This window comes from Cervus canadensis, chromosome 16 (genome assembly GCF_019320065.1).
Source record: "Cervus canadensis isolate Bull #8, Minnesota chromosome 16, ASM1932006v1, whole genome shotgun sequence".
NCBI lineage: Eukaryota > Metazoa > Chordata > Mammalia > Artiodactyla > Cervidae > Cervus > Cervus canadensis.
In genome coordinates, this window is record NC_057401.1 from 36,417,428 (window position 1) to 36,438,480 (window position 21,053).

At 42.6% G+C, this 21,053-nt stretch overlaps 1 protein-coding gene across 2 annotated transcripts in view; it reads left to right on the forward strand.

Moving 5' to 3' along the window:
• CAPSL (calcyphosine like) overlaps positions 1-17,619 on the forward strand; it is a 30,941-nt gene extending 13,322 nt beyond the window's left edge. Inside the window, exons 3-6 of one of the 2 annotated variants that reach the window (XM_043488810.1) lie at positions 3,207-3,384; positions 3,669-3,878; positions 8,636-8,663; positions 17,038-17,619. In XM_043488810.1, coding sequence (XP_043344745.1) covers positions 3,207-3,384; positions 3,669-3,878; positions 8,636-8,659 — 412 coding nt within the window. In that variant the 3' untranslated portion in view covers positions 8,660-8,663; positions 17,038-17,619. Of the gene's footprint in view, positions 1-3,206; positions 3,385-3,668; positions 3,879-8,635; positions 8,664-8,716; positions 8,990-17,037 lie in introns of those variants that run through there. The other variant, XM_043488809.1, reaches the window with a different exon arrangement.
• The last annotated feature ends 3,434 nt before the right edge of the window (positions 17,620-21,053 follow it).

Genomic DNA, 21,053 nt, shown 5'->3' on the forward strand with positions numbered 1-21,053 from the left:
TGAGGTCCCTTGTGACAATTTTTGGTTCTTAAGTGCAGCTACTGGGACAAATCAAAGTGAAGGGAGAAGCACATCCAGGTATTGGAGACACCAGAAGGGGGTGACAGAGGATGAGATGGTTGGATGGCATCATTGACTCAATGGACATGGGTCTGAGCAAACTCTGGGAGACAGTGAAGGACAAGGGAGCCTGGCGTGCTCCAGTCCACGGGGTTGCAAAGAGTCAGACATGGCTGAGCGACTGAACAACAAGCAGAGTAATGAGAGAGACAGCCCCTAAAGCTGTGACAATAAGGGCTGAATTATCCCAGGAGACTTGCATATAGTTCCCTTTGGTCTACAGTAGGACCTTGTTGTTTAGCCATGCTAAATGTAACAGTTTGCCTCTGCTGACCTCAAGCTCTCTGTAGGGTTCAGGAGAGGCTGAGAAATGACTCTGTATGTCCAGAGAAAGCAATGGATGTGCTATTAAAGTATTCACTGAGCTTAGGATCAGATGTTTGGCATGAGTAAAATTTGAAAGTTCCCTCAACGGGGGGGGGGGGGGGGGGGGTAGTGAATTAGAATAGGGAGGGAGTAATAGGGATTTAGAGGCAGTTACAGATTTTGTGTCTCCATCACTTCCAGGGACACAGGAATCTCCTGCCACCCAGGGATTCCCTCAGTTTCACAGGAGAACAGCTCCTGTTCCTGGCCCTCTGATCGTGGGATTAGTCCTCAGGCCTGGGAAACCTGAGTGGAAAGAGATTGTAAGCCTCCTAAGGGTGGGTCCTGAGTATTACCTATTTCCAAAGACCAAACCCGCTGCCTGCCATGGGTGGAGCATCGTGCTATCTCAGGGCTTTCATGGGCAAGCAAGGCTTCTCCAGGGTTCATGGAGAACTCAGGACACCAAGAGTCACAAGGACGGGAATGCTCCTGGTGTGAGAAGTTGTGTGTTAGAGACAGACAGAGTGCCAGCGCTGGGGAACTCCAACCTCCCATATGGTGCCTGAGAGGTTTCCTTTCCCACAGGTTACTGAGCACTGGAATGTCACTTTCAACAGTCCCCCACTCTCGGACCAAGCCCAGCTCTGTCAGATGCTCCGGATGTGGGCAAATGGATCCTGGTGGCCAGGCTGTCACGGTCCAATGGGAAGACCAGCCCACTTCCCTTCAACATTGTATTAATCCATCCTCCACCTTCGTGCTGGGGTCACATTCTTGTCCTCAGTGTAGACCCCTCATGATTACTACTGTCTCATCTACTCCTGGCCCACTCAGTTGAATCTCTGCTGCCGTCTATGCCACTTCCACCCCACGCCCCTATCAGCCCTTCCACTGTGAACCAGTCTACTGTGAACAGACATTGTCTCCTTCTTGGCCTTCTGCGTGAATGTGCCCTCTGCCTCCTCCCCTTTACTGGTTTTGCCCTTCCCTACATTTCTCCTCAAGGGTTGGCTGCCCCTTTCCCCATTTTTTTTTTTTTTCTTATAGTTAGACTGGGATTATGTTTCTTTGGCGTCCACAGAAGAAAAGTGACATTCTCATCATATCAAATCAAGGATGCATGCATACTATCATCATGAGGGTGATGGTGGTTTAGTCGCCCAGTTGTGTCTGACTCTTTGTGACCCCATGGACTGTAGCCCTCCAGGCTCCTCTGTCCATGAGATTTCCCAGGCAAGAGTACTGGAGTGGGTTGCCCTTTCTTTCTCCAACTATCAGAATGGCTTATCACCATTGGCGTTGATCTTGGTCTCCTGGCTGAGACAGTGCCTGGTTTCTCCTCTGTAAACTTGCTTTCCCCTCTGCCTCTCCATATTGGACTCTTCAAAGGGACGTGTCTATGCAGAGCCCCACTTAGGGCCTGGGGACCATGGTTTCCTCCTTCAGGAGAGAGTTGAGCATAATTTATTTGAAATTTGGTAAGAGAAATTTATCTTTTCTCCCACATTTATCTACTTACCCAATCATTTATTTAAGCCATTATTAACTCATGGATATGCATTTTATACTTTGGGTTATAACCCAACACTTTTTTATTGTTCAAATTGTTTCAGTTTTGGCTTTGGGAGCTCTTTTGGTTGGCTTCTGTTTCCGTTTGATGTATCTCCATCAATGTAGAGTTTCTTTGAGCACTTATTTACCTTTTGGTATAAGATACTCCAAGCTTATCTTGCAAATTTTCCTGCCCCAGTTCTAGAATCAGACATTTCTCCAAGAAGCTCATTTCCTTTTATTGGAGAATTGTATTATAAACCAAGATCTAGACTCTAGATGTTCTTGTTCTTACTAAGGTATTACTTCTAGATTCTCTTGGCTGACAGAACAAGGAGATACAGATGTACAGGCTAACCCCTCTCTATATATACATATCTGTAAATATTTTATATGTATTCATCTATGTTTATATTAAGATAAATGTGAGTTCCTACTGATGTCTCCAACTCAATCCTTATTGATCAGATCATTCTAGCCTCCTGTCCTAGCTTATCTATAAATCCCGACTCCAACAGTGAGAAGCTTAGCTCCCATCGTCCCTTTAATTGTTCAGATCCAGGGCACCCATATAGCAACAAGGAAATTGTCAACTTGTATCTCCATGAGAAATATCTTTACCAACTGGAGTACAGAGGTTATGTGCAGCTCATTTTGTCTTTAGTCTTATGAACTCTACTCATTTCCAGAGTTACTTAAGTCAGCACTTTCATCTTTCCATCCCCCTTCAGTGAGATGGTCTCAAACTTTTATAAAACAGTTGAATTCTCGCAGCACAATCTGTATTCCTTCCTGGGATTCCCTGATGTGCTAAACAATTTTTTTAAATGTACACATTAAGGCTCACTCTTTGTGCTGTGAGGTTCTATGGGCTTTAGCAAATGCACGTCGTGTATCTTCCACTCTAGTGTCATGCAGAGAAATATCACTGCCCAGAATCTCTGGGCTTCCCCAATCTCTCCCCCCTTCCCTGCATCTTTTTTTTTTTTTTTAACCACCTTTACAGTTCTGGCATTTTCAGAATGTCATATAATTAGAGCACACAGTATATTTTTAAATGTTTATTTTCTTTTCTGAGGGGCTGGGAAGAAGCTCACCAGAGAAGAACCTAAGACTTTTGTCTTTACTTCAAAAAACCTTGAGAGTGGCTTGCTCTTTGAATTTTTATTCTTATATCTTGTTCATTGTGTTTTTTCTTCCATTTTGTATGTGTATATTGTCTTCAGAGTGTTTCGAATTATGGATGACAATAACAACCGGACCCTTGATTTCAAAGAATTTGTAAAAGGGTTAAATGATTATGCTGTGGTCATGGAAAAGGAGGAAGCAGAAGAGCTTTTCCGGAGGTTCGATAAAGATGGAAATGGAACAATAGACTTCAATGAATTTCTTCTCACATTAAGAGTAAGTGGTCCCACGAATCACTGTATTCACTGGGTTTGGCCTAACGTGGTTTGGACTGGCTGTTGTGAGACTTGGTTTTCGGAAGCTGATAGCACACCATGGAGGAGATGGGCAGGAGACAATACAGGCTTAGGGATTTTCTGGAGCAGTCATAATGCACATCATTTAAAGGCACACATACAATTGCAATTGCCCATCATTGAGAGGAATCAGATATTTCATTGCAGATGATACAAGGAAAGCTCATCGACTTATATTTGTGGCTTTTCCCCCTATGTTTCTAGCCTCCAATGTCCAGGGCCAGAAAAGAGGTGATAATGCAAGCTTTTAGAAAGCTAGACAAGACTGGAGATGGTGTGATAACAATTGAAGACCTTCGAGAGGTGTACAATGCAAAACACCATCCAAAGTATCAGAATGGTGAATGGACGGAGGAGCAAGTGTTCCAGAAATTTCTGGATAACTTTGACTCACCGTATGACAAAGATGGAGTGGTGAGTGAAAGAACTTAATCTAGTGAAATTTCTTTCTGTAATTATAAATAGGAAATGGGTCCCAAGTCTTAAAAATATTATTTTATAAATAGAAGTAAAATGTTTCCTTGGTGACTATCTAGAAAGCTTAGAACAAAAGTAATAAAAGTGTGTGTGTGTGTTTGTGTGTGTATGCACATATATTTGTAGGGGAGCCACATACAGCTAAATACCCATCATCTGAAGACTGTGGCATTCTGGTTAAATGTTCTGTTTCTTGGTTGCCATATTTACCATACACAGATAGCCTAGTTTCAACGAACTTGATGATAATACATATTTAACTTTGAAACGAGACCATAATTCAATTTTGGGGAACATGGTTCACAGGGCATCTCGGGATGCTGCCTGCCTTTTCACACATCCTCCTGAGCATCGTTTGTCATCACACTTCGCTACATGAAAATGTCATTTCAGGGAAACATTCATTAAGGGAATGCCAGATAACAATTCACTCTGATTTAATCTTTGGTGGGCTTTGAGATGAACTTCCATTTCTAAACTCCAGTCAACTTAAAGACAAAAGCAACCACCCATTTCCAATAACTCGTGTCTTCAAGTGACAAAATGTGTTGCTTGGTAGGATAAGGAATACTGTTTCCATAACTGTATTTAAACTGAGATGGAACTGTTAGGTAGCTAGAATAGGAAAAAGGAGTCCAGAATGGCAGTGGCTAAAAGACAAGAAAGGGAAAAGCCCACGAAAATAGAACAAAGGAAGACCAGAGGACTGGAGTGAGGACCTCAGGTAGAATAAACAGCACTCCTGGCTAACCCAGTTTACATAGGGCAGGCCCAAGGGGAGGAAAAAAACATATAGAAAGAGGAGCCAAAGGGCCGGGGGTCTCTCTCTCCTGTGCGCACGCATGCGTGTGTGCTCTCTCTCTCTCTCTCTCTTCTCTTCGCATCTTTTGGGTTGGCATGCCCTCACACCTCGAGGATATATTTTTCTTTATTTTCTAAATAAAACTGAGCTGTAACACGGAGCTGTAACACTGTCCAAGAGCTGTGATGCACCGAGGGCTTTAACATCCATTGCTTCAAATTTTTGTTATGACGAGACAGAACCGAGGAAATTACACACTCCCCTGACAGAATGAAAGAAAAGTGAAAGTGGTAGTCACCCATCATGTCTGACTCTTTGCGAATCCATGGACTGTAACCCAGTAGGCTCCTTTGTCCTTTGGATTCTCCAGGCAAGAATATTGGAGTCAGTGCCATTCACTTCTCCAGGGGATCTTCCCAACCCAGGAATGGAATCCAGATTTCCTGCGTTACAGGCATAGTCTTTGCTATCTGCTGGAGTAGGGAATGGCAACCCACTCCAATATTCTTTTTTTTTTTTTCATTTATTTTTATTAGTTGAAGGCTAATTACTTTACAATATTGTAGTGGGTTTTGTCATACATTGACATGAATCAGCCATGGATTTACATGTATTCCCCATCCCGATCCCCCCTCCCCCCTCCCTCTCTACCTGATCCCTCTGGGTCTTCCCAGTGCACCAGACCCGAGCACTTGTCTCATGCATCTAACCTGGGCTGGTGATCTGTTTCACCCTAGATAATATACATGTTTTGATGCTGTTCTCTCGAAACATCCCACCCTCGCCTTCTCCCACAGAGTCCAAAAGTCTGTTTTTGCCTGAAAAATCCCATGGAAAGAGGAGCCTTGCAGGCTACAGTCCATGGGGTCGCAAACAGTTGGACATGATTAAGTGACTAATCTTTCTTTCTTTCTTTACCATCTGAGCCACCAGGGAAGTCCAAGATAGAATGTCGTCTGTCTTTTATCAACATCCAGAAAAGGGATTTTTGACCCGGGATCAGTTCTGCTCTGAGATGCCCTGAAGGTTTAAGGTGATGGGGAAGGGAGTTCCCTGTGTGGCTGGGGCAGCAGGACCCTGGGGACAGTGACTCCTGACTTCTGCCACACAGGAAGGCTTAGTGTGGCATTAGGCTGGAAGCAGAGATGCTGGAGATAGGGAGAGGAAACAAGCCTTCCTGTCCTAAAGGGAATTTCTCCCCCACCCCCCCCCCCACCCCCGCATTTTTTTTCTGTGAAACTTCATGGTGAGCCCTATGACCAAGGGGAGGAAGATCTTTCTGTAGTTTCTGCTGACATTTTCCTGCCGGGGCAGAGAAATACCCTCCATTTTAACCTGAAGTGATTGCAGAAGTAGATTTAAAAAAGGAGCCTAGATTCTGTTGGGCAGTCAAATGCTTGGGGACAGAAACAGCAGAACCGTGTTTTCTTCCCCTGAGGCTGGCCTTTGATCTCTGAGATGGCAGTGGAAAAATAGTCAACTGTCATTTCCCCAAATTAGCCCATCTTGACGTGGGGTCCCAGGCTGTATCTACCCCCCCTCTGCAGGTGGTTCCTCCCCTTTGCCAGGGGAAACCTCAGCTGCCCTTTTCTCTAACCCAAGTCAGAATAGCCAGTTGTTGTGATTCAGCTGATTTCAAGTTCCCACCCCGTTTCTTCTGACATTTATCTTCACAAGCCACAGTAGGTTCTCAAATACTCAAAGTAAGGGTTATTGGGGTTTTTAGCGGTTATAGCATTTGATGTCACCTGAATTTCACAGACTCTGCATAAACCCCCAGCTCTCTGGGTGCTCATCATCCAGGGAATGGATTATTCATTCAGGTTGCTAGCGGCCCTGGCCCTGAAGAACTGCGGAATCTGATTGTTTTTAAAGAGGGGCGGGGCAGGAGGTGGAGTACAAGGATTTACAGTTTTAACAAGTGTCCCAAATGACTCTTATTCACATTGGTATTCGAGATCTTTGCCTCTCAAAGATTCAGAAGTACCTGATTTAATGACTAAATCTACTATGCATACCCTGGAGGAGGAAACGGCAGCCCACTCACTCCAGTATTCTTGCCTGGAGAATCCCATGGAGAGAGGAGCCTGGCGAGCTACAGTCATAGAGTCACAGAATTGGACAGGATTGAAGTGACTTAGCATGCACACATGCACATATTATGCACAGAAACTTCACTTAGCATAATTATAAATCTGAATAGTATTTATTGAGCACTTATTATTGCCCAGACGTTGTGCCAAGGACTTTCCAGGGATATTCCATTTAATAGGAGTAATGAAAATGTTTCTTAAACCTGATGAATGATTCAGACTTTTCTATATTGAGTCACATTTTAAATGAACAAAGAGCTGTTGTTATAAAGGAACTCCAGATGGAGCTGAAAGCTGGAGAACTGGGGAATGCAAAGCAGGCCAGAAATAAAGAAACTCAAGAAAGAAGCACATTAATGGTACTCTATAATTATTAACAAAAGCTGTTGTACGTGTATTCTTTATTTCTACTTCCAGGCATTGACAGGCACAGCTCAGTTACTAGCTCCATTCAACGTCTTTCTTCCTACTGCTTTTTACTCTTTTATGGGGTGGGGTGAGAGCAGAGAGGCAGGAGGAAGAGAGAGAAGGTGAGAAGAGAAGGAGACAAGGATGGATCCTATGACTTTTTTCTCTGTTCCCTTATAATTTCAGCACAAAATGCAAGTGGGTCAGTCAACTCATGATTCTTGGAAGAGATAAGAATGTTCCCCAAGACTTGGTAAGAAAGGAGTTTGCTGTTAGGGACTAGAAAGGGGTTTTGAATTATTTATGGATTTTACTTTTTGTGTTCTTTTCAATCCCTCATGACACTGAAATTTGAGGGCTAGCTGGAAAAGCGATAACTTTCCCAGACAACCATCATTACTGTGTCTGTCCTCCCATATGAGCTGGTCTGTAAAGAAAGAAAGAAAGTAAGAGAAGTCGCTCGGTCGTGTCTGACTCTTTGTGACCCCATGGACTGTAACCTACCAGGCTCCTCAGTCCATGGGATTTTCCAGGCAAGAATACTGGAGTAGGTTGCCATTTCCTTCTCCAGGGGATCTTCCTGACCCAGGGATTGAACCCGGGTCTCCTGCATTGTAGGCAGACACTTTACCGTCTGAGCTAAGCTGGTCTGTACTTGGGGCTAAATTCACTGGTCACAGAGATCAAACCAAAGAACAATTATTTCCCTGAGTCAACTAATTGTGTCTGCTAATACAGTTGAATTAGAGTGCACTTGTCACATGCACCTATTTAAAAATACATTGGTAACTGCATTTCTTCTCTCGAAAAGGAAAGCAAAGTAAAATCTTAGCATAAGTAAACATATTAGTTGAAACAGGCATGGAAAGAGAGAGAACCCAAGTGGGGATGGAGTGGGGGGATCTTTTAGAACTTTCTCTGTGCCTGGAATGAATCATATATATCTTAAAAAAGCATGAAGCCAAGGCGTGTTTAACAAGAAATCTCTTTCCTTATCTGTAGGACGGAGCTCCATTTTTATTTTTATTTTTTTTCTGTTCCATTTTTAAAGGTAAAAAACATGTCTTGTCTTGACACAAGAACATGAGGGTGGTATTTCTGACATGTCACCAAAAGAGGGTATTCACTGCAGTTAATGAACCCATGTCTCTTATTCTGAGTTTCAGTCTCACTTACCTGGACAGATGGGCTTCTGCTCTTATAGGAAGATGAGACCTGCATCTCACTTTCCATTTAGGTTGGTTTGGAAATTTTCGAGACTTTCTTCCTTTATTCCCCTTGGCCACTCCCTCATGGCCATCCTCAACCTCATCTTTTCTCTTTTTCTAGATCTGTTCCTCAGTGGTGTCACTAAAAAGTCCCCTTGACTGAAATTTCCCTCCCATTTACAGGTCCTGGAGATGTCCCTCAACTGAAATGGTGAGAAGCAAAGCTTTGTGTTTTTTTTTTTTTTCCTAACTTTTACACTACAGGTGACTCCTGAGGAGTTCATGAACTACTACGCCGGGGTGAGCGCGTCCATTGACACTGATGTGTATTTCATCGTCATGATGCGAACCGCCTGGAAGCTCTGAATGTATGACCTGGGAACAGGGGACCTTAAGGGCTGCCATGTGGCTCCAAATGATTAAACATCAGCTCAAAACCAGGATCAGCGCTGAGTTCATATTCATTCCAGGGTTTCTTACGTGTTTACATATACTGTATTTTCTAGGGCAGAAGAAATAAAGGCGTTAAGTATTTAACTGTCACTTCTCTGAGGCTGTTTCCTTAGTTCTAAAATACATATCAGTTAAAATAAGGTCCATAAGTCTCCTAGAACCAGGCTAAAAAAAATTAGATTTCTTCCTTGGCTATTAATAAAATTTCGAAAATTATAATCCCACACAGGCACCCAGAGTGTTTCTCCACCTCCAATTAGATGGTGCATTTCTAGGTTGAAGAATTTATCTATTTTTAAGACTGATGGTAAATCTTCATGAGTCTCAGTCCCAATCTGGGGATCAGAAGGAGACCCCACGTTAGCCTCTATTTTCAGAGAGTTTCAAGTTTCAAAGTTTCAAGTTTCAAAACTTGAGTTTCTCTGCTTGCGGTTTCAGTAAGCCTCGGTTTGGCCAATAGATTTAAAATGACATTTTGGGGTCATTTTAAAGGCTGATGTGAGACTAGACACCTTTTCCTTGAGCAGTAGAGTCAGGACAGTGCCTGTGGTTAAATTCTGAAACTGGGCTGTGCTCTCAGGATTTATGTGGGACATCTCACCCTGTGAGTGGGCACATCATATCGGGGGTCTGGTGGAAGGTTCCTCTCTCCCCTCCCTGCTGTGGGCCCATCACGCTGAAGTTCCCACCAGCACGAAGAGACAGAGTGAGGCATAGACGAGGACCATAGGCACACCCCAAAGCTGAGTTTCCATCCTGACATTTTGTGGCTCAAAGTCTCCTCCTCTCAGGTCTAAGCTCTGGCTTCATGTTGTTGACGTGTGAGCATCTCCCCAGGAGAAGCTTCTAAGCAAAGGCAGCGCCTGCTGCTGGAGAGTAGATATTGAAACTACAGCGCTCTCTGCCTGTTTTCTGTTCCTGGGCCAGAGATCAAAACACAGAGACTCGTCCTCTGGCTATCGTGCTGGAGGTGATGACCTTGTTACTCAAAGACAGTCAGCCATTCTGACCCTGGCTGCACTCCTCCCCTGGTTTGGGGACATAGACTGGGGTATTGGTCCCCTTTAAGATCTTATGTATTCAAGTGGCTCTGGATTTAGGGTCAGAACAGACTTGCCATTTTTCTTATCAGTTCACTTGTTTACTTGGTGAATTTGGAATTTGAGATTAGGATATACATTGATTTAAAAATTGTGAAAACAAAAGTTTCCGGGTGAGAATTATAGCAATTGTTAAAGAGGACACGTTGCTTTGTTTGTTGTTGAGTTACCCTGATGACAGGCTGGAAAAAGGACCTTTTTCTTTAGAGTGAGAGCAACTCCATGTCATGGGAAGCTAGCTTTTTTGCAAATTAATTGCAAAAGTCTGGTTTTCTATTGGACTTATTATCAATGCTTATGTAGACAGTGGTTGTCCAAAAGGCACCAAATATTATAAAGAAATATAAGTAGAAAACCAGAGGAAGTTATGAAGAAATGGACAGAAAAATATTCATGTTTTCTGCAGCCTGGGCCTTGCATATTGTGACTAAAGAAGGGGTCCCCAGTCACCTGGGCACACTGGTTTCAAGCCTGCTGCTCTAGATAATTTGTGTCTTTGATTCCGGGGATGACTCATGCCTCTGCTTAACTGGGGCCATAGAATAAGCATGTGATTCTAGAAGGACTCGGTTGCAGCTACCAGCTTTGTCTTGCCCAGTAGTACTTTGCTTCCTGTCTAATTGGGGTGCAGGGCACCGCTATCAGATTTCTGATCATTCATGCCTCACAGGGCAGCTGGTCACATTCAGTTACCTCCCTTCTAACAGGTTTGGTTCTGGCCGGCAGTGAGGAATCTACCCACATTCCTCTCTACCCTGCCACCCTCCAGAAACCAGATCTAATAGCCCGTTGGTCAGGGTCACTCCATTCCTGCTCTCAGCCTTAACCTGTGACTAGGCCAGAAATCACTTATTATTTAAATCTATTCCTTCTGGTAGCAGTGGGAAGAACAGAGAAGAGTCATTAAAAATCATTTGCTAATATTTTTCAGTATATATTTTCTTTTTAGTTAACTTATACAGTTAAAACGTTACTCCCTTTGCAATTAAGAGCAAAGATAAACTGACCACTTGGGTCAGAAGATAAAAGAAAAAAAGTGTCTCCAAAAGAACACTTCAGAGCACTTCACCTGGACCTGGACAGGTTGGGCCTAGACCCTAGATATGATATTAGACAAGCAAGCCTAAGAGAAGAGGATGAAATTGGCAGCTTTTCATGAAGCAGGAACAATGTATGGAAACATTCTGCAAATCAGGATTGGTGAGAACAGGCCGCCAGTATCTGCACTGAATCCCTCCCAAGGCAAACAAACCCAGGCCAGGCCAGAGAAGACCTTGACTCAGCCGCTGTCAAGAGCTGCAGGGCATCCTGACTGAATTCCAGTTAGAGGGCAAATGAGAAACCTGCGATGCATGAGTAGAATTATGGACTGAGGCAGATCTCCTCCAGCCAGTCAATGGGGCTGATCTTCAAAGTCATGTCAACCTTAATAGGATTTCTTCCCAGGCCCAGATGGTGCTCTGGGGGACAATGTATGGTTCTTTGTGGTTTGGTGGCCAAGCACAGAGTCACATTTCATACTGTAATAGCAGCTTTTAAGGCAGAGCTGGGCCCCCTCCAAGTAGGCCACATGCATCATGGTTTTAGGGTAAAGAGATATCCCATCAAAAAATATTTTTTGAGCCACTGCCGCGTGCCATGTTCTTTTCTAGGCTGTGGGGATAAGCAATTTTTGTTGTTGTTGTTCAGTCACTAAGTCGTGTCTGACTCTTTGTGATCCCATGGACTGCAGCATGACAGGCTCCCTTGTCCTTCACTGTCTCCCAGAGTTTGCTCAGATTCATGTCCATTGAGTCAGTGATACCATCCAACCATCTCATCCTTTGCTACCCTCTTCTCCTTTTGCTTTCAATCTTTCCCAGCATCAGGGTCTTTTCCAATGACTCTGCTGTTTGCATCAGGTGGCCAAAGTATTGGAGCTTTTTTAAGGGGTGGTATAAGATCAGTCCTGGGTGTTCATTGGAAGGACTGATGTTGAAGTTGAAACTCCAATCCTTTGGCCACCTGATGCGAAGAGCTGACTTATTTGAAAAGACACTGATGCTGGGAAAGATAGATGGCAGGAGGAGAAGGGGATGACAGAAGATGAGACGGTTGGATGGCATCACTGACTCAATGGACACGGGTTTGGGTGGACTCCAGCAGTTGGTGATGGACAGGGAGGCCTGGTGCGCTGCAGTTCATGGGGTTGCAAAGAGTCAGACACGACTGAGTGACTGAACTGGAACTGGAAGCAATGTGCCAGAATAAATGCAAATAAAACTACTGGCTCTCAGACCAGTCTAACTGCACACAGTCTTTAAGAAATCAGAGAGGAAGGGAAAGGTGGGCACTGAAATTCGCCTCTCTGTCTTGTCTAGCTTCTGAAGCAGGGCAGTTGGGACCCTTCACACAGTGGTATATGGGAGATTCCATTGTAAATCTGATGGATGTAGACAATCAAGGAAAATACCCCTCTATTCTTGGAGGCAGGTCACTGGCCCTTCACTTCACTTAGCGGGTATGGATTGCCTCATTGAACCAGGAGAGTACCAGCAGGTGATGGGTGCTTCCACCCACATCAGGCTTCTTACAGATGCAATTTTTTCAGCTGATGTTTAATCAAGTGGAGATTAAATTAACCAAATGTGTTCTTGGATGGTGTGTGGGTGTCTTTCTACTCTTTCTTCATGTAATTCTACTAACATGCTCTAAGGACTATCCCTTGTTGGATTTATGGGTATCTCTTGGGGGCATAGAATAAACAACTTCACAGCTTCCAGTTTTTCAGATTAGTCAGCAAACTTGCTTTCCTGGAAATTATAGCCTGTTCTCTTAAATGAAGAGCTTGGTGGAAAGACATAGACAAGTTTGAAATTTTAGAAATGCTTATGACTGAAGGGAAAACAAACATGCTGAGGATTTGATAGACTGTCATATAATGTTATTTATATGTAATTGATCCTTTGAGAGCTGTATTTCTAAGCACAGTTTACTTCTCCAAGTTGCTTATATGAAAACTACATAAACCTTGATAGAGATAGCTAGTTATTTGTTATAATAAAAACACAATAGATGAATCTCTTAAAATTATGTGTTCCAAAGCAGATGATGGTTGAAATCTGTTGACAGACACATGAACACATGATTGCCGGGGGTTTTGAGAACAGAGCTGTGTGAGAAGGGGCCTTTTTGTTGTCTCAGTTGGTGCGGTGAGGGGTTGTGGTGAAACAGCTCTTCCTCTCTGAGAATAGCACCATCTTCTTGTTTCATTCTCACACCTGCTTCGCCAGAACCAGTATTTTCCTTCATAAAACAGAGTGGAAGGTGCTCCTCAGGAGAGAACCCCTCCCTGAAAAACATGAACAATCAACCAGCAGCTGAGGTTGGACCTCACCTCCACCAGAAAAGTATACGGAACCAGGGAGAGGACATCTCCAAACATAATGGCCTGTCTTCTTTTGTTCTGGATTCTTCTCCCTCTTCTTCATGAATGGAATTCATTCATTATTGCTCTAGAGTATCATAAAGGTCCTAGTAGCCATTGAACTCTGTAGATGAATTTTCTGTTTCACCCAGGGCCCCATGAGCACCATGGGTCTCCGGCTCTGTGTTAGTTCCTGACAGTGGACCGGAGGTAAGCATCTCAGATGCAGAAAGGGTCGCACCCAGCTTTATGTTATGCTGGCGAGGTAACCACTGTTCATCTCCAGTTTCACTCTGCTCATAGTAAATTTACAAGCGCCGAAGAATTGATGCTTTTGAACTGTGGTGTTGGAGAAGACTCTCGAGAGTCCCTTGGACTGCAGGGAGATCCAACTTGTCCATCCTAAAGGAAATCAGTCCTGAATATTCATTGGAAGGACTGATGCTAAAGCTGAATTCTCCAATACTTTGGCCACCTGATGTGAAGAACTGACTCATCGGAAAAGATCCTGATGCTGGGAAAGATTGAAGGTGGGAGGAGAAGGGGACGACAGAGGATGAGATGGTTGGATGGCATCACTGACTCAATGGACATGAGTTTGAGTAAACTCTGGGAGTTGTTGATGGACAGGGAGGCCTGGTGTGCTGCAGTCCATGGGGTCACAAAGAGATGGACATGACTGAGCAACTGAACTGAACTGTGACTTAGAGCTCAAGCACCTGAAATTTGAATCAAAATCTGAGCCTGTAGTTTGTAATCCTGTTATCAAAGACTTGGGTACCCATTTCTTGATTATTATTGTCTTATTTTAAAAAAGTTTTGGCTACACAGGGCGGCATGTGGGATCTTAGTTCCTTGGCCAGGGATGGAACCCCTACTCCCCAAAGTGGACGTGCAGAATCTTAACCCCTGGACCACCAGGGAAGTCCCGGGTACCTATTTCTTTGCTCATCTTAACCCTTGCACTCAGGAACTGGTATTGAATCTGGGAACATCTTGATCTTAAACTTGGGATGTCTGAGTTGCTGATGTCCTAGAAACACTCAGGCCCCATGCAGAGCTGAAGGCCATCAGTCCTCTGAGCGAGCCTTAGAACAGGACAACGACCTGCAGTTGAGACAAAACGACAGATGCCAAGTGGCCTGTTCTGCCAAGTGCTTCCACTTTGATGGGATAAAGTGCCACACGAATGCAGGAAATTATCAAATGTCAGGCATTACATCAGGTAAACCCAGATTGGTACTTTAGTTTCCCGGGATATTGGGAAATAAAATACCGTTCTACAAATTTCATACTCAGTCCTGCCAAAAATCTCATTTAGCGATATCATTCACTATCCATTTGCTTCAGGTTATCTCTGAAACTACAAAGTGAATGTAGTAAGTCACCGTTAATTCAGGCTCCAATAATTGAGTTCATTTAGATAGAGTGACAATTTACTTTTGTTTCATCTATGCTAAAACAAGTGGGACAAGTCAGTAACCTAAAGAAAATGGTGAAAGCTGGGCCCATCTATATTCATATGTGCTTTGCAGGTGCTTGGAGATATCTGTTAATATTTGCATGCGAATGTAATTACTTATGCTAGTCACAAAAAGTTCCTACATATAAAACAATCCCAGGCCAACAGTTAGTTGACAATGCTTTCATTGCATAACTGAAAAAAAAAATTATTTTGTTTTTAGATATTTCGAGATAGTGAGGTGTTCCTATATGCAAATCTTCTCCTGATAAGATTTTTAAATAGAAATTGAATAGAATTATGCTCCAAAACAATGTTTTATAAAGCAGATTTCCCAAGATATTTATCAAATAAAATTTTAAATATTCTGTTTCAAAAACTGTGCATGCTTCTAGAGGTAGGCTAGGCAGGCACTGAAAGCAAGGGCTTGTCTTTCATAACAATAATTAGGATTTCATTTCTAGGCATCAAAGATTGAGACTTTTTGAGCTGCAAAGTTAGACATGGCTTAATTTACAATACCACCCTTGTCATTTTGTTACATTATCTGACTGTGCCTTGCTGTTGACTTGATTCTGATCTAGTAGGATTTCTGCAGTTTTTAGGCTTGAAACATTAACTGTTGTTGTTGTTTAGTTGCTAAATTGTGTCTGACTCTTTTGTGACCCCATGGACTGTAGCTCACCACATTCCTCTGTCCATGGGATTTCCCAGGTAAGAATACTGGAGTGGGTTGCTGTTTCCTCCTCTAGGGAATCTTCATGACCCAGGGATAGAACCCCCCTCTCCTTCATTGACAGGTAGATTCTCTACCACTGAGCCACCAGGGAAGTCTGAAGCATTAACTAGTCTTAAAAGAATTCATCTAGCTTTTCTATTTCCATTTTTAAGTATTTCCAAAATATATTTCTTTTTACTAACGAACTTGTTACATATCATGCTTCTTTAGGTTTACTTCCCTAAATGATGATGCTTCTGAATTATTTAAAAATTTACCTGAGTGATGTTTCAGTTACAGTGATGAAATTTCTTTGAAAATGATTAGGCCCTGTTCAGACTGTACTCTCTTGTGCTTTTAAAAGAACAGAACTTAATTACCCATAAACAGCACTTTTTTTGACAGCCAAGAATGAGAGTTTGAAAATGTGATGTTAATATTCCTTTTCCTGCAGGGCTGGATTACTGCCATCTGATGGGCCAAGCAAGTTCCCAGAATGCTCATCCTCTGAGCGATGCTTCCAAGACTATGGGGAATATTATTACTCTCTGGGCTGGTATTAAGGAATAGGGGAGGTTAAGGGTTGGGGAGAGAGACAGAACCTAGAGGTTGGTTACTACTCTGTGTATCTTTGCTCTTAACTCTATTGCCTGTTATAGGAAGCTCAGGGCCAAGCATGAAACACTAACACATATCCTTGCCAAATTGAGAAGCTGGACAAGTTTGCCTTTAGCAGCTCCCCTGTGGCTAGTCCCCTGCACCTGCTACTGAACCCTAGGCATCATATACTCCTGGGTACTCAAGGATCCTGGGAAGTACCCCACTCTCTAGTTCTATCCCTATCTAAGTGTTTGGTCTAGCCTCTCCTTCACTAAAAAAGTTTTCACCTATTATTTTATGCTATAAATTTCTCTGCCTTAAAGTATTAATAACAACCACCAATAAGATCATACAAAGTAAATTCTGGAGTAGCACTGTCCCATAGAACTTTCTGTAATGATGGCAGTGTCCTATATTGTATTCTCTAAGATGTCAGCCACTAGTCACAGATGACTAGTGTGACTGAGAAACTGATTTTTTCATTATGCTTAATTTCAATTGATTTAAAACACTGTATTTGGCTACTGCATTGGATAGCACAGCTCTAGAGATTTTTACCTTAATGCAAGAAATGATGGTTGTGATTTTTATCTTAATGCAAGAAATGATGGTCATAGGGGAGCTATAGCTGGCCAGTGGGCAGGCAGGCCCTTGCAGACGCCCCATTTCAGAGTCAGAGGGGAAAGGCAAGCCAGGCTTCCCCGCCTGATTTGCCTGACCTTGACTGGTGGCCAGTTGCAAAGCAAACTCAATAGAAAAGATTTCAGGGAGATGTAAACTGCTCTACAATGACCCACATGTTTTGACACCATTTCCTTCTTTTCCCTTGCCCTTTATCCCTCTCAGGTTTCAAAAGAAGACTTCTTGAACTATTATGCTGGTGTTAGTGCGTCTATTGACACCGATGCCTATTTCATTTTAATGATGAGAGAATCCTGGAGATTATGACTTTTGTCTATTAATTCTTTTGCAAATCAGGGACTTTCAGAGAATGGAATGAGTTTGAAAGAAGTCCAATGCTGTAGATTTTGATAAACTGAAGTTTCTGGGAGATCTGGAAGTTTAAAAGCAATAGATCTTCAGTCATCTTATTTCTTTACCTGGAACATGTTCATTTCCTTAAATGCCTGAGGATCTGTTTTCAAATCAGAAATAAAGGAAAGAAAGAAGGAAGAAAGAAAACTGTGAAGTGAAACTGAGAGGTGTTTCTTAGTGAAATAATGCCCTTGTTATAGTTGTGCCTCTTCTAGATGTAAATGTAGTTGTTTGTCTACACCTTCACTTTATCTGCTGTCTTTGGAGTCTGTAGTAGAAGGTGATAATAAAAGAATTGGAGGAAAATCCATCCTTGTAAAATTTCCTGAGCTTACTCCTTTTAATATTTCTCTTGGTGAATACTTTACAAATAAAATTTATTTTATTCTGAAATTCAAGGGTTTTGGGGGGGCTATTTTAATACTTTAATAGGGGATGTAAATTCAGCAAATTGCCACACTTGCCTGAACAGAGGACCTAAACACCTCCTGTGACCAAAGGAAGGTAAGTTGAACTGGCTCACCTGACTGAAGGTGGAGCTTCCTGGAGTGACTCACTTCCTGGATCAGCCTGTTAGGTTGCTTGAGAGAGATGCAAACAGAAAGAGAAGTGCCTTTTAGAAGCCAGGGAGGCTTTCTGGGCCTTTGTGGCAAACTGGGGAGGGGGGACTTTGAAACTGTTTTGGGAATTCACCTTTTTTGGTTGTTATTGTTAAATATTTATTTATTTGGCTGCAGTGGGTTTTAGTTGCTGCATGTGGGGTCATCGACCTTCATTGCAGTGTGTGAACTCTGTTGTGACATGTGGGATCTAGTTCCCTGACCAAGGATTGAACCTGGGCCCCCTGCATTGGGAGTGTGGAGTCTTAGCCCCTGGACCACCAAGGAAGTCCCTGGAATTCATCTTTTGAACTCATGCTTCTAGGCTACTCCCTAAGGAATGTGATGTCAGATTTTCTGACTCATTTTTTCTGCCTCTAATGACTGCTTCCCAGGGAACAAAAACAGCTGGGCATACCCATAGGTCCTTCATTTTGGAAAAGAAGAAGTGTGGGTGGAAGAAGAGACAGAAGGCTAAAGCTGGGCTTCTCAAGCTTTAATGAGCCTACACGTCACCGGGATCTTGTTAATTTGCTAGTTCAGATTCAGAAGTCTGAGGTGAGGACTGAACTTCAGGCTTTCTAACAAGCTTCCCTGTGATGTTGATGCCTCTGGGTAAAACTTTGAGCAGTGTGGGTAAAGAGATACCAGCTTGGTTACTTTCAGTGCATTTGGCTTACTATTTGCCCACTTTGTTGGCCATGCTAATTTATGGTTTTTGACTGCTAGGCCATCCTCTTTCATGACTTTAAAGGTGTGAAAATCTGAAGAAAGTGCCAAAAAAAGCAAGTGCTTCCCAGTTACGTGTAGGAGAGAAGTAGCACTTGTGCGGTGGCATTTCAATTGGATAATTTCTCATAGTCCAAGACCTAGTCCTGCAGCATTCCAGGCTCAAAGATCGGAGGGTGCCAGGCCACCAAGGGTAGGTTTATCTCTTAAGAGAGACCTCCACTGAGCAAGTTCATAGCAACTGATGCTAAAACTGGAATCCAAATCCTTCATTGACTATGGAGAATGCAATTCTTACGTTTGCTTAGACCACAACAGAAGACTTCATCTGGGTTTGAGGACGAGAGAATAATAGCTTTGCTCTCAGTTCAAGGTTGCCTTTAGCAGTTTATTCTCAGATATGACAGAGCAGTGCAAGAGGATATTTATGCGGTATCTTAGGGTAATAGTAGCTGCTATAATAAATAAACCTACACATTTTCAAAAGCTCAGATGAACTTATTTATAAGACATAAATAGAGTCACAGATGTAGGAAAAAAAAACCTTATGGTTACCAAAAGGGTAGAGAGGAGGGATAAATTAGGAGATTGGGTTTGATATACACACACTACTATATTTAAAACATATAACTAACAAGGACCTACTTTATTGCTTTAGGGAACTCTATTCAATACTCTGTAATGACATATACAGGAAAATAATCTAAAAAGGAGAAGATGTATGTATCTGTACACCAAATTCACTTTTCTGTACAGCAGAAACTAATACAACATTGCAAAGCAACTATACTCCAATAAGAATTAACTAAAAATATAACAAAACAAAAGCTCAAACATAAAATATATAATTATTTTTCATTCCTGAAGCAGTACTATGTATCTGCTGTTCATGGTTGGTGACCATGCAGGGATTTTGGGTTGCAGGACTCCTCCGTGTTGTGTTTCTGCTGCTCTCTAGGGTTTCATCATCAATAATACCCACACTGCTGAAGGGGAAGAGGTATAGAGAAAGCTGAAGAGCTTTCTGAAAAGCTTTGGTCTGGAAGTGACACATGTCGCTTCTGCGTGCATTCCATTTGATAATAAAGAGCCACGCAGTTACATCTATATGCAAAGCAGGCTGGGAAGTATAGTCCCAGGCAGTCCCACCAGTGAAAATTTACCTAATTTCAGAAAAGTACAAATTATGGTGGACAACTAGATTTTTGAGCAACTTTTGAAATAGGAGCCTCATTGCCTTCCATTTCCTTAAGGAGGCATGCTTCATGGTCTGGGAACCAACATGGAGTAAGATACCTCCCAGCGTGGAGGTAGAATGGAGGTCTCTCTCTCCTTAGGCATAATGGCAATGAAGAAAACAACCTCTACAACCATATAAGGTTCAGTTCAGTTCAGTTGTTCAGTCGTGTCTGACTCTTTGTGAACTCATGGACTGCAGCATGCCAGGCTTCCCTGCCCATCACCAACTCCCAGAGCTTACTCAAACTGATATCCATCTAATTGATGGTGCCAGCCAACCATCTCATCCTCTGTCATCCCCTTCTCCTCCCGCCTTCAATCTTTCCCAGTATCAGAGTCCTTTCCAATGAGTCAGTTCTTCGCATCAGGTGACCAAAGAATTGGAGCTTCAGCTTTAGCATCAGTCCTTCCAATGAATATTCAGGATTGATTTCCTTTAGGATTGACTGGTTTGATATCCTTGCAGTCCAAGGGACTCTCAAGAGTTTTCTCCAACACCACAGTTCAAAAGCATCTGTTCTTCAGCACTCAGCTTTCTTTCTAGTCCAACTCTTACGTCCATACATGACTACTGGAAAAACCATATCTTTGACTAGACAAACCTTTGTTGGCAAAGTAATGTCTCTGCTTTTTAATATGCTGTCTAGGTTGGTCATAGCTTTTCTTCCAAGGAGCAAGTGTCTTTTAATTTCATGGCTGCAGTCACCATCTGCAGTGATATTGGAGCCCAAGAAAATGAAGTCTGTTTCCTTTGTTTCCTCATCTATTTTCCATGAAGTGATGCGACTGGATGCCTTGATCTCAGGTTTTTGAACGTTGAGTTTTAAGCTAGCTTTTTCACTCTCCTCTTTCACTTTCATAAAGAGGCTCTTTAGTTTCTCTTCACTTTCTGCCATAAAGATGGTGCCCCCATATAAAGTAATCATTTTCTAATCAGCAAGTCCTGTCATCTGGACCTCTTGGCTCCTTTCCAGGTTTTGATACTCATGGCATCACAACACTGAGATGACTCATCCTTTTTCTGCCCCTGTGATTCAAGGCCTAGGAATTTTCCATCTCATTTTCTCCTACATTATCTATGTAAGGGATTTCTGTGGGTAGGTGCAGCTATGTCCCATCACACATACTGGAACCAAGTTATTCATGTTGGAAAATGAGAAAAGTTTTCCCCCTGAGACAGATCTCTAATCATGAAGTTATTTAGTCACTGGAATCAGAACATAGGGCATGAAGATTAAAATATTTAATGAAGTTAGACTG